Source organism: Carassius gibelio, chromosome B7 (genome assembly GCF_023724105.1).
Source record: "Carassius gibelio isolate Cgi1373 ecotype wild population from Czech Republic chromosome B7, carGib1.2-hapl.c, whole genome shotgun sequence".
Classification (NCBI taxonomy): Eukaryota; Metazoa; Chordata; class Actinopteri; order Cypriniformes; family Cyprinidae; genus Carassius; species Carassius gibelio.
In genome coordinates this window covers 19273194-19286994 of record NC_068402.1, presented here as the reverse complement: position 1 = coordinate 19286994, position 13801 = coordinate 19273194, and the positions used below count along the sequence as shown (strand labels likewise).

General features: G+C 36.8%; 2 protein-coding genes across 3 annotated transcripts; one reads left to right on the top strand and one right to left on the bottom strand.

The window, feature by feature from the left end:
- Positions 1–3026, bottom strand: LOC127961096 (troponin I, fast skeletal muscle-like). The gene is made up of 7 exons (XM_052560035.1): positions 2943–3026; positions 1171–1213; positions 1038–1074; positions 831–959; positions 659–748; positions 396–572; positions 1–295 (listed from the first exon to the last, which is right to left on the bottom strand). The coding sequence occupies exons 2-7, from the start codon at positions 1176–1178 to the stop codon at positions 206–208; spliced, it is 531 nt and encodes a 176-aa protein (XP_052415995.1). The 5' UTR covers positions 1179–1213; positions 2943–3026; the 3' UTR covers positions 1–205.
- Positions 3027–7455: 4429 nt separating this feature from the next.
- On the top strand, positions 7456–13748 carry LOC127961530 (mitochondrial sodium/calcium exchanger protein). Of its 2 annotated transcripts, XM_052560705.1 has the most exons (15): positions 7456–7888; positions 8068–8220; positions 8467–8519; positions 9345–9402; positions 9807–9912; positions 10242–10409; positions 10559–10672; positions 10993–11052; positions 11405–11538; positions 11712–11853; positions 12109–12230; positions 12430–12583; positions 12879–12959; positions 13125–13192; positions 13334–13748. In XM_052560705.1, exons 1-15 carry the CDS (start codon positions 7724–7726, stop codon positions 13520–13522), a joined length of 1767 nt encoding a protein of 588 aa, XP_052416665.1. In that variant the 5' UTR covers positions 7456–7723; the 3' UTR covers positions 13523–13748. The 2 variants fall into 2 exon arrangements, with proteins under 2 accessions (XP_052416665.1, XP_052416666.1); XM_052560706.1 differs by lacking the exon at positions 10993–11052.
- Positions 13749–13801: the final 53 nt, after the last annotated feature.

The following is a 13801-nucleotide window of genomic DNA, read 5'->3' as shown; positions in this document are numbered from 1 at the left end:
TTTCTTTTATTACTTTTATTTGTTAAGGTGAGTTCATGGATCAACACTCATGTAGAACATAACATTCAGATTATTATGATTAGCTTAGTTACTGTTGGTTTGTCGGATGTGTAGTTTGGATATAAAAGCACTTTTTGACAGCGAACTTTGCAACTGAAAAAAAAAAACATCAGAAATCAACTCCAAAAGTAAAACAGCTGCCTGTTTAAGCATCAGTCTCAAACATCTTCTTCCTGCCGCCCATGCCGGCCTTATCCTCGATGTTCTTACGCCAGTCTCCCACGGCATCCTTATCCTAAAATAATTCAAGAAAGAATTTCAAGATGAGAAATGATATTTGAAATAATTACTTTGGCAGGTATGGGTCTGTTTTTATAGTCGTAATGCGCGCTCACCTCCTCCTTGACCTCTTTCTTGACCTGTTTGAGGTTGGCTCTTAGATCCAGAGACACCTTGTGTTTGGAGCCCAGCAGCGCCTGCAGCATGGAGTCAGCAGACATGCGTACTTTCTTAAGAGCAGGTTTCTTGAATTTGCCTATCAGGTCCTGAACCTTTATCTTCAGATCCTCAATCTATAAAAAAACCACAGTGTTATTTGCTGAAAGTCCAACCCATGAAGGATAAAGGAATGAGAGAACAGAATCCATGTGTTTAAAACCTCTTTTTCGCTCTTGGCCACTTTAACAGACAGGTCATATCTCTCCTCGTCCGCCACATCAATCTTCTGATGAAGCTCTTTGCACAGATCCTGGCCGCAGTTGAGAATTTTTATTATTTTTATAACTGAGTAAAATACAGCCATAATAATAAAAGACTTAATGCATGTGTACCTGTAATTCCTGCACTGAGCCAGGCAGAGATAGAGGAGAACATTTCTCCTCCATATAGCGAACTCTTTCCTCCTCTACCCGCTTTTCCTCAGCCGTCATCAGATCCCTGGCTATGCCAAGTATCAAACTCTAGAACAAACAATGAGCATCACAACACACATCTTCAGAGGAAACACAAACCAAACAGACTCAAACGCTCTTGTTTACCTTGAGGTGATGCCGACGGCTTGAGGTCATCTTTTTTCTGTTAGGATTTTAGGAGAGAAATAACATATTTGACCACTTTAGCACTGTATATGTACTAGTGCTTTTCCAGCTGAAGAAGTGTTTGCAGACTTACTCAGACATGATGGCAGGCTTGTTGTGCTCCTCTGTTAGGAAACCTAGAGAACAGGGTGAGACTGTCCTGAAGAGTAATGGTCCAAGCATTGTTTGATAGTCAACACATCCAGCGAATGATAAACCATGTAATGATTTGTATACTTCACTTCTCTCTAGCTCGTATGTTACTTAGACTTACACCTTCATGATATCCTGGACAAGCTGGTTTGCAGTCAAGTAGAAACATTTGATCTCAAACTATGAAATTCTGCTGCGCAGTCTCTCTAAGCTCCTCTCTGCTGCGTTCATCACATACACTCCTTATTCAGTTACAGCCACTGGGTACTACTATCAACAGTCATCACTTTTAACACTGTGCACTAAACAAATCACACTCAATTAACGCTCTCATTCATTACACAGAGAACTTCCCACCAATCACATGTGAGAATATCAAGTGGCTGCTTTGTCAGTTAAGGAAGTAATTCACTTCTGTATTCACTTATTTATAAATGACCAAAAACTGACATGACAAAAAAGCAATATGACCTGACCATATAATGCTGTACATACATTTGCTGGTGCAGTATATTGTATGTTACCTTGATCCTCATGGGATGAGTATTGAATTAACTTGATGCCCACATGAATGTTAAGCAACTCATGTAGGCTAATCTGTTATTACAGCTATATTTAACAACATGAACTCACTGATGTTTTTTGGTGTTAAAATATTAGACAATAAAAATAAATCTGGGTGGAGTCAAAAGGACTATGCTGCTATGTTTCACCCAGTACTAGCATTTAGCTGAATGTGACATACATGTGAGTGAAGCAGAAAGCTGATATCTGGGAGTAAAATTATCCAAAGTGTTGTATCAAGAGCGAAGGGCTAAAGACATTAATCAGAAACTGTATCAGATGACAGATCAGTCATTCAGAGACCTCCTCATTCCTCATTCCTCCTCCTCTCTCTCATTATATGCTGCCTCTTTCAGTATCAGTATTCAGTATCCTCAAAGTAACTTCTCTTTCTCAAAATTCCTAAAACCCATATGTCCAGAATTTCTCAAGATCTATAAGTGGAGCGTAACTGCAGTGATGAGCCGGGTGATGGATTGACCGAGGCCTCAGATTTCAGGGTTATTGAAATGTTAGCACATAGTGTTCCCTCAGCTCTTCTATGTTACCCGTATTATGTTATCTTGATAATATGGACGTTTTTCTGGATTTTAAACATTATCCTGCATTTACATAAGGTTCAATTACGGTAAATTAAATACCCAGGGCTCTTCTATAAGCCATTAACATTATACCCTTGAGCATGACACCTAACCCCAGGTTACTCCAAGAGGATTCCTCACTTTGATTTCAAGTGTCTGATTGAAACACAGCATGCAAGAGGATGCTTAGGCTTGCAATGAAAATAAATCTTCTAAAACAACTGCTAAATAAAAGTGTAATTTATTAATCACTGAACATATTCCTTCGCTTTGAATGCCACTAATGCACATCTCATAAAACACATCTATATAGTCATTATAAACAAATATCTTTGCTTATAGAAATGTTAAAAATATCTTTAAAAACTTTTGTACAAATTACGAATGACTTTTAGTGTATAAGCTAAAAAAACATACCAGACTTCAATAAGGAGAGAAGAAATCTTCTACCATTATGTGCACGAGTTCCTCTCTTTGTTGAGCTTTTAAAGTTTTGTAAAACTGTATAGTCATCTTAAAACACATCCAACAATTCTACAGCATGTGTAACAGGTCAGAAACATCTCACCTGGGAAACTCTGGGTAACAGGACAGACCGGGAACTGCGGGCAGCCTCTGTACTGAAAGAGGGTTTTGATAGCATTCTGTGATGGCTCAGCAAAACCCTTTAACTCTTTATGGAATTAGAGTCCAGTGCAGACCAATGAGACTTCATGCTGTTGAAAGCCAATATTACCCCTCCCAGCCTCACACATATAAATAACCATTGCTTTCAAGATTGTTTTTCTTATTTTATTGCTTATTTACTTTACTCAGTCAGTATCCTAATGAGTTACTGCACTCTGAAAGGCATAAATCACTAGGAGACAAAACATTCAACCAAAATCTACAATCTACTTTAACGATCAACTTGAATGACGGTCTTTTTTATTGGGTCAGTATATATATATATATATATATATATATATATATATATATATATATATATATATATATATATATATATGTTGAAGTACAAAAGTAATTTAACAGTTTCAAATATTTAAGAAATCAATGAGATTGGTGCAATATTGATCCATGTGGGAAAAAATTATACTTAATTGTCAACGCCGGATCCACATTTGAAACAGTTAATAGCCAATTCGTCACAGCAGTCTTGGTATTTGGAGTTCATGGAGCAAAAGTAAACATTCCTACATATCTAGAAATGACAGAATTTGTCATGTAGATGTTGTCTTGCAGGTCCAAATGCTAATATTCTGCTCCTTTCATCAATAAGCAGTATGTTTTAGACACCACTGCAGTGCAGCAATTACAGAAAATTCACAACATGAGCCAAAAATATACTAGTCATCCTCAGGAGAAACTGTATCCATCAAGCCTGACTGGCCTTTCATTTAGTAGACAGTTTCCGTGGGACAGAAACTTTGTGTCCCAGCGGGCTTCTCATTTCAAAGGGGGGGGGGGGGGGGTGTCAAAGCTGTCATCAACATGTGTGTACACGTGTGCATGTGGACATGTGTGCATGAGTGTGTGTGTGGTGGGTTCGACGCTAGCTGTGTCTTTATGAATGATCCCAATTTGAGACCCCAATTGGTGCTGCCAGTCCAACCCCGATAGAAACAATCCTGAAATAGTTAAGACATGACGTCAAACCAATTTTTCACATGCACATTTCCACATGAACTCCTTCAGCCACAGCTATAGCACTCAGAGAAACATATGCGGAGGTACAAACTCAATGGATGGTGTGAAGTAATTGGTTAGGAGGTAATTTTTGACAGGCTAATTTTGTCTGTTCTGATACTACAAATGAAAGTAGCATCTTGACCAGGGCAAATCTTGAATAAATAAGAATATTCATGTTGTGTATATTCCTCCAAAAAACAATACCAGCAGTCATGTCATGGAAATGCTACAGTTTTAATATCTTTATCAAGAAAACCATATTACTAGCTGTATAAGAAAACAATAGTTCTGTATTCTGTATTCAAGAGCAGTGGCCAGTTGCATAAACTTACAAGTTAGAAATTCAAATTTGTTTCTATAAGATTGGTCATAACATTTATATCAGTAACATGAATCATTCTAATTTGAATGTGAGAAGTAAAAACAGATTACCCTTTTGCTAATTACTAGTTGGTCACTCAGACTAGATCTTTAGGCACAGTCTTAACATATGGGTTGTGTAAAAGCAACTGGCTCCTGGTTTGTTTCATCAGCTGTTCGATCAGAGTTATGACACGACCCTTCTCATTTGCAATGACTGTACGCGTGAGCAACCAGATCCCCCAAACACTAATTCTCTTAAAAGAAGATGAGGCAATCCAGCTTTTTTTGAACACACACTTTCTTTAGCTCGCTGTACTAGGCAGGTTGACAGATGTTCTGATATGACCACAAATGTGTGTGTGTGTGTGTGTGTGTGTGTGTGCGTGTGAGCTTGTTTATGTGGTTAATGAGGACACAAATTTGTATAATGACATGGGTATGACACAAGTATTACAATGAGGAGGTGGTTTATGAGGACATTTTTAGTGTCCCCGTAATTCAAAACGCTTATAAATCATACATAATTAGTTATTTTGAAAATCCAAAAATGCACAGTTTCCTGTGAGGGTTAGGTTTAGGTGTAGGGTTGGGGTAGGGCAATAGAAAATACAGTTTGTACAGAATAAAACCCATTACGCCTATGGAGAGTCCCCATTAACCACATATACCAACATGAGTGTGTTTGTGTGTGTGTGTTTCTATATTCTTACTAAATACGGGTAAAAACTGCATACCAGAATATTGCCTCCTAATGTTATCACAAGAAATGTGCGTGCTGATTATCAGTTTGCTAAAATCAAACAAGAATGTCACTGCTTCCTTCTAACACTTTAGCAAGTAATTAATTAATTATCCAGTACTTTGACCTAAAACTATTGCTCTTTATTCCCATCACATTTAGTGATTAAAAATGATTTCATATCCCAAATAGTGTTGAATAGATTACTTGCAAATTGTACTTTATTACTGATTACAGATTACATGATGAACATAGCTAGTAACAATCAGGGCTGTACGCAGGTTTTTATAAATACCGAGGTCCCAAAATCGAGATAAGTAGGGGTATTCAAATGTTGATTTTCCTGACTTACATGTGTGCATTTTAATAATATAGGTTTAAAACCAAGTCAGTGGGCAGTAGTAGCGTAAATTATATATTATATATTAACTTAAATATGAGTAGCAGATTAAATGTTGCAATGAATGATCCACACTAAAAACTGAAAATAGAGAAGACAAGTTTGATATATTTATGAATTTAATAAACTCAGTCATCCTGGTAGCCTTCAGTATTAAAAATAATGATTAAATTACTAAAATTATTAAACTTTGCTTTTAAGCACCTTTATTTGTAAGTGTGTGTGTGTGTGTGTGTGTGTGTGTGTATACTAATATATATATATATATATATATATATATATATATATACATACATATATTTTTTTTCTTTCTTTTTTCACACTGATATAAATGTATATTTTCCAATAAGTTTAAATTGATTTTTTATATTTTATTGACAATTTTATCAATTTTTAAGTGAATTAGAAAAATATGACATTTAGGCTGTTACCAAGCAAAATAAATCAACACAGAAACTGCATCTGAAGTGGCATTTAGATGTGTTTACACACTGTTTGATGCAATACATGAATACTACTTTTTAAATTACTTTAAGATTGTTAAAATATGTTTTAAAACTTACCATTGCTTTTATTTACATGACATTTACATGGCCATTCTATATTGTGAATATTGCCAAAGCTATATGACACACATTAAGATTTTCGGAAATGAAGCAGTAAAAGAGAGAGAGAGAAAGTAAGAACAAGGGAAAATCAATAAATTATGAATACTTCACTGCCATTTTATGAATAATATGTAATTATGTAATCCATAAAGGTAACTGTAATCTGATTATGAGCATTTTAAAATGTAATATAATCCAGTTAAGCATACCCAGTTTTTGGAATCTGATTACGTAATCCAGATTACATGTAGTCCATTACTACCTAGCACTGCCCCAAATATATCAACCTAAATAAATGAGACAGTTTGGAGACAGAGTATAGCTACAGTACAGTATGTGGCAGTGAGCCCAGTGGTTGCCATCTATATTATTCACACTATTCACAGAGCACAGCCCAATAAATCATTGATTTTGACATAGCCTAATGAAAATGTAGAAGATGTCAAAGAGCTGCTCTCAGATACACGTCTTCCAGTTTACAAGGAAGACTTTTATAAAGGTCAAAGTGAGTGGGGTGAAGAAATACCTGGATCATCAAACTTTACAGAGTGTCAGAAGGTTGCTCTCTTGTCAATGTATTCACATTTCATCCTTCTGACTTGCTGAAGGTCAAAGTTTTTCTGGTCTAAGGTTGTCTCCCAGTCTGGTCCAGATGGCGGGTTTTAGAGGGTTTATGGGAACTTTTCCTGGTCAGGCTGGGACACCAGCTTGAATAAGCAAATCTTTTTGGCTGGTTTAAGTTTTTTCCATCAGAAAGGGATGTACTTGCACGTACGCTGAAAATTTTGCAATTTTGCAACATTTATTTTCTTAATCAAAATTAACCCAAAACAAAACTGTTAAAAAATTATTTTTTTAAAAACAGTGCCCTGTTAAAAACATTTTTTTAAGTTAATAAAAATCCACAGTCTAATACTGTTTAAAATGTCAAGTTTAAAAGTCTACATACAGAGAAAGCGACATTTATAGGGTTAGTTCAGCAATGCTATTGTGAAGGAGCGCAAAGATTCTAGTGGAATGCAAAAGTTTTGTGAACAAACTCAGAATTTCTTCAGGAGAATGCAAAAGTTTTGTGAGAGTTTTTTTTTTTATTTATTATTATTTATTTTTTTAAAAGCTCCTTACATTAGGTATTTTCATGTTTCTTAGGCTGTTTCGAAGATGAAAGTGAGGGTGAGTAAATGATGTCGGAATTTTTATTGTTGGGTGAACTATCCCTTTAAGTGGAAAAGAGTGTATGTCTCTTTAACCTCGGGACAGAGGGAGGGAGGTTAAGAAAGCTCGTCACGCTGTTTGTATAGGAAGTGTTGGAATGTCCTGTCAGGCTGATACGCTTCTCTTTTGGTCGACTTTCTCTTGTGAGACAAAAATGTGTAATCCCGCGTTATTTTAGATCCAACCACAGACTGTGATTCACAGCGTCTAAATACAGATTATTACACTGACGGAGAAGAGCGAAACGGAACCACGAAAGTTGACTTCGATCTTCCACAATTCAACTACTACTGTTGACCACTGAAAAGCAATGTTAAAGCAGTGTCAGCCTACAAATGCTTGCTCAGGTCTTGTTGTTGTTTTGCTCCGTTGCTCTGCAGTGGGATCGTGTCAGCTGCCAGAATCCTGTGGACGTGTCTCACACACACCTGGAAGCTCATGTGACTGTGTGGCGTTCACACGGACCTGGAGGAGTTCAACAGAACCGCAATGGAGACGAGGTGAGCGGCACTCAGATATATATGAATAGAGGAAAAAAGACGCTGTATGTACATTATCTCTCATTAATGTTACAGATACGTTACCATGAGTAAACTTTGTGTTAAATAAATTGAGTGGGTTGTTGTCTGACTATTGGCATGGAGTCCTGCACAGCTGCGTTTGTCGATCTGTGTTTCAGTGTGATTTGGTGATGAACCTGTCTGCCAGTTTGAGATGTGAGTTTGTGAAGAATACATCGGACTGTACTTCAGATGAAGGCTTTATCAAGTACCCTGTGGTCACCTTTTGCCTGTTTCCACCGAATCTGCTGCCTCTAGCCATCACACTCTATGTAAGGACACATTTAGTTCAGTCACCAAACTCAGGGTTTACTATTTATATTCTAGTAAACTCAGTGTTGTGTAAGTTTGTTTGTGGAGTGTGGCATGTTTCTGTTTACATATCCAACTGAAACTAATGATAATGCATCCTCCAGGATGTGTAATCTGATTTTACATTGGTTGTATTGGTTTTGTATTAGTTGTTGTTAAAGTCACTCTCACGTTTTCTCTTTACTTTCCTCTTTTATTTCTGTCAGGTCATCTGGTTGTTTGTTCTGTTCCTTCTTCTTGGGCTGGTTGCATCAGACTTGTGAGTGGTGAATAATCTGTGAGAGAATTACAAGGGTTATTAATCGGCTTGGACATGCTATTTGGTGGTCAGTTCTGTCTTAAAGTGATAGTTCACCCCAAAAGAAAAGTTCTCTCATTTACTCAACCTCCTGCGGTTACAGACCTGCATTACTGACACAAACACACTCGCACAAAACGTTTTGGTTAGCATTTACTTCCTTTGTAATAATAACAACAAAATACTGAGATCTTCTTTTTATGGTACGTCAGTCTACTCCTATTTAGCATCATGCTTCACAAATTGTTGCATAATCAGAGCCTAAATTGGGTGTAATCTAAAAGGTGAAAAGATGTGTAATCTTTACTTTAAAAGTAGATATGAATTGGTGTGTTCATATTGTATTCCAGTTGCACTATGCAGTTAAGTTGATAATCAGGACTATCATGCAATAAAAATTAATAACTGTTTAAAATAATAATAAATAAAAATACACAATAATGTGAAGAAACGTGAATATTCCTTTGTGATCTCATAACACTATCAAAAGAGCCGAGTCTTTGGCCATGACCTAGGTTCACTTCTCTATTTACTCATGTGACAGAGACAATGGCTTTCATTTATCTGGAGATTTTAGAGTTGAATCTATTTTCTTTAAAAGGGTTCTGCTTTTTGAGGTTCAAGAAGTGAGTTCATTTATCATTATACTGATAAATCTATTTTAATGTATTTAGAATTTGTTATATAAAGGACAGAAATTTGAATTTAAATGTATATGAATTATAATATGTAATGCAATTTTGATTTTATAGTTTTTTGTGTGTGTGTGTGTGTGTTTTTCTTCAGTTTCTGTCCAAACCTCTCAGCCATATCCTCCACACTGAAACTGACTCATAATGTGGCTGTATCCTTTTAATAGCTGAAATGTGGCTGATCATCTGATCCTTGTAATTTGTCCTCCTATTGCATAGGTTGAGAAAGTTAATTACTCCTGCTGTGTCCTTATCAACCACAGAAGTGATAAACTCCTGGGTCCTGGAGTGAAGAGAATATAACCGCATGATAGACATATCAAATGGTTAGTCTGTTACTAGGTCATCGTTTAAGCCAAGACTCATCCTGGGTAGTGTTTGTTTAACACTTGAGTACTTTTTGTGACTCCGAGTGGGGTGTAGTATGTGCGACTGGGTGGAATCCTCAGTGATGAGTTTGTGTTTTGATTGCTGGAAAAGGTCCAAATTGCATTGAGAGGTTGTGTTGGTCCCTTTTTTTTTTTTTTTTACTGTTTTCCGTGACTGAGTAGAACAGGGCGTAACGTTCCTGGCACTTGGAAATGGGGCTCCAGATGTGTTCAGTGCCATGGCTGCTTTCTCCCACCCTCAGACTGCTGGTCTTGCTGTTGGAGCACTGTTTGGTGAGAGATCAGCTCTGTTAAACACACACACACACACACACACACACAGCAAGGAGTATTTAAAGTTAAACTGTGTAATTTCCAACCAATAAAGGCACCAAACTAAATTGTACAAGTGGAGGTTGCTTGAGTCATGCACATGGTCTTAGCCTTGGGACTATTTGTTTTGACTGAACAATGGCAGACAGGGAAAGTCTTTGAAATATATTTATACAGCACCATTGGGTGCTGCAGAAATTACCCACTTCACCTTTAATTCGTGTGAACAGATTCATCAATCAATAAAAAAAATGTCCTAATTGGATTGTGTGCTCGTTTGTTTTTTCTAGGAGCGGGAATCTTTGTTACAACAGTGGTAGCTGGAAGCATTGCTCTGGTTAAGCCTTTCACTGTGGCGTCCCGTCCATTCCTTCGTGATGTCATTTTCTACATGGCAGCTGTGTTTTGGACCTTCAGCATCCTATATAAAGGCCATATTTCCTTGGGAGAAACCATAGGTCCGATAACGCTTAATCAGATTTATATCACCATTTCATTCATTTAGGAAAATTACACATTTTTCATTCTGCATGTTCCACTTCCTTGGATAGTATATGGATATGATTAATATTTCTTTCTTCCTATCGTTCTTTTCTGTTCTCCACAGGTTATCTTGGGCTGTATATTGCATATGTTTTGACTGTGATTGTTAGTGCATATATATACAATCGTCAAAAGCATCAGCTAAATGGATCGGCCCAGACCACAGACAGAGAACAGGGTAAAGAGACTGCAGTCTTTCTCATCAATGATCCCACACTTTCTACCCACTCTCAGTTTCATTACAATTTCTGTATGAGGAGTGACCATTTTTCGTTTAAAGTAAACACAACAAAATGTGTTGTAAACTCACTAAATTGTTGCTTTAGTACTTGTTCCCATCCCTAGTAAAATACGAGCTCACTGCACTAAGCTTTCACACATTCAGATAAAGTGCTCACAACAATGCAAACTCAAAGCTCTGTTTAAATAAAGTGCTATTGAAGTTTATGAAATGAATCTGATCACTAGGCATTAATAAGGGCTGTTCTTGACTTTTAGGAGAGACTCTCCCATCTGATTCATATAGAGAAATTCAGACTGGCAGCATACAGGCACATGGTGGGTCACTTCCTCTCAACTTAAAACTACTGTATGTTGGCTAAGTAAGTGGCTGAGGTTTCTAAGAGTTGCTGCAGTTTTTGACCATTTTCAACAGCACAGAGTTTCATAATTAACGGAATTTGCATGTGTGTGTTGCATTCTGCATTGGTAACAGTGAAAGTTAGTGAAAAGATTTCATCTTTAAGGAAGTACCGTGTGGTGTAACAGCATTTATCTGTGTGCAAATCTTGCATGTATGTGATTGGAACTATTGGTATATATATATATATATATATATATATATATATATATATATATATATATATATATATATATATATATAATATGTGTGTGTGTGTGTGTGTTTCAGATGAAGGAGAGTATGAGCCTTTGTTGCCTTACACTCAGTCCACTGCTCATATCTTCCTGAATGCCATTAACCCGGTGGATAGTAGGATCTGGAGGAGACAGCACTGGAGCGCCAGAGTCCTCAAAGTGATCAAGGTGAAAATGTGTGCATTCACTTTCACAATCAATTCCTGGTTCTAAATAAGTAATCATACTTCTAGTAACCTATTGTTCAAAATAAACTTGTCCACTTGTTGGATTGTTTGAATGTAATATGCATGCCTAATGTAATTTTAAGATGAAGATCATAGTCTGTCTGACTCTGTTAGGTGCCTGTAGAAGTGCTGTTATTGTTGACCATTCCTGTGGTGGACACAGATAAGGAGGATCACAACTGGAAACGCCCTCTGAACTGTCTTCACATAATCACTGGGCCTCTGGTCTGTGTGTTTACCTTCCAGTCCGGAAAGTGTAAGTCGGTGGGCATTTTTATTTGAACCTTGGAACTTAACCTGTTCAACAAAAATCTCTTAGGGGCACTTAAGAAAAAAGTTATGCCATCCCTGTCATATTTTGCTTTAATGCATATGCTTCATTCTGTCAGATGAACTGAAATTCCCTTTGTTTGTGAAAAGGCAAATGCTGCTGATGCAGATATTGTGCAGTCATTTTGTGTTCTCTAAACGTCATGTGACTGAAACAGACAATGTTTCTCTTTCATTCAAGATGGCTTACTGCTCATTGAAGGAGAAGTTCCAGTGTGGGTGCTTGTACTCTGCATCGGAGTCTTCCTCTCTGGCATAGTCTTCTTCACTACCACAAATGAGCATCCTCCTAAATATCATTTTGTATGAATCTCTTATATTCTTATGCATTTATTTGATCACACATACAGTAAAAACAGTAATAGGTTATCTCAGTTTATTTGAAATCGAAATCATTGTATAGACATTTTAAATGTCTTTACTGTCTCTTTACAATCCATTTTATGCAAGGAATTAATTTTGTTTTTGAAATTTGAACTCTGTCCTGTTGCTGTGTGTGTAGCTCTATTCTCTGCTAGGTTTTGTGGTCAGTGCGCTGTGGATCAGCACTGTGGCGTCTGAGATTGTTAGTGTGCTGCACCTGCTGGGGGTTGTTCTCCGTCTCAGCAACACTGTACTGGGCCTCACCTTGTTAGCCTGGGGCAACAGCATTGGAGGTACACACTCACTCACAACATTAAAAACCACAAACTACACATTATCGTCCCAGTATTTAATTATTTTTGCTCATAGCCAATATTCTAGAACTTGAAATGAAAGGAAAATAATTTTACTAGAAGTGACTAGATTGCATGGTTTCATTTTTGCTGCCACTGTTAAGTAATAATAAAATGTGTGAAAAAGTGTTAGATGGCTTTTAATATTTGAAAGAATCATGTGCCAATGGGATATTATACTACATTATGTTTTTACCTTTGTTAGACCATGTGTGATATTTGTGTGTTTTCACAGATTGCTTTGCAGACATTACTATAGCCCGTCAGGGATACCCACGGATGGCCATTTCTGCCTGTTTCGGGGGCATTATCTTTAGTATCTTTTAACATATGCTTGTTTTTTTAAGTTCTCCTTTTTGTGTATGTGCATTAACAAATATATCAACAGATTTCATCATACTTTATATTTACAGTATTTTTTTTTAAATATCCTGTTACACTACCCTAAGCACACTTCATATGCCTTTAACATTACATGAAGACATGCTGTTTGGTGTGGGCCTGGGCTGCCTGCTGCAAATCTTCCAGAATAAAAATAATGTTGTGATGGTATGTCTCACACTCTATATACACTGTCATATACATCTAACTGAATGGATATGTTGCAAGCTTTTATTCAGTTGAATATTCCAGTATAGATGCGTGACGGAGTCTGATCTGTGTTCTGTGTGTGTTCTGTTGTGTGGTCAGCTAGAACCAGAGGGGATGCTGTGCTGGGTTCTCTCAGGAGCACTGGGTCTGTCTCTCGTCTTCTCCTTCATACTGGTTCCTCTTCAGTGTTTTCACCTGAGCCGAGTCTATGGCATTTTTCTACTGATCTTCTACGTTGTCTTTCTCATCGTTGCCCTGCTCACTGAATTTAGAATTATCCAATTCTGACATCAGCAGAAACTGGAATCTTGAAAAGTGGAAAAAATCTTTAGACACGCAAAGAAATATGAAATAAGAAATGTATTAAAATATATATATTTGTAAATGTATGTTTTTGAAGATCATGAGTAATCACTGTGCACTAGTTAAATTGTTTTATTTAACAGTAACATATCTTGAATTATGAGATTGAAATTATTAAATGTATTTTATTAAATTGGAGACTTGCAAATATGCTGTAGTGTTGTGCTGTCTTGTTGGTGGTGTTATTTTTTGCATTTAATTAAT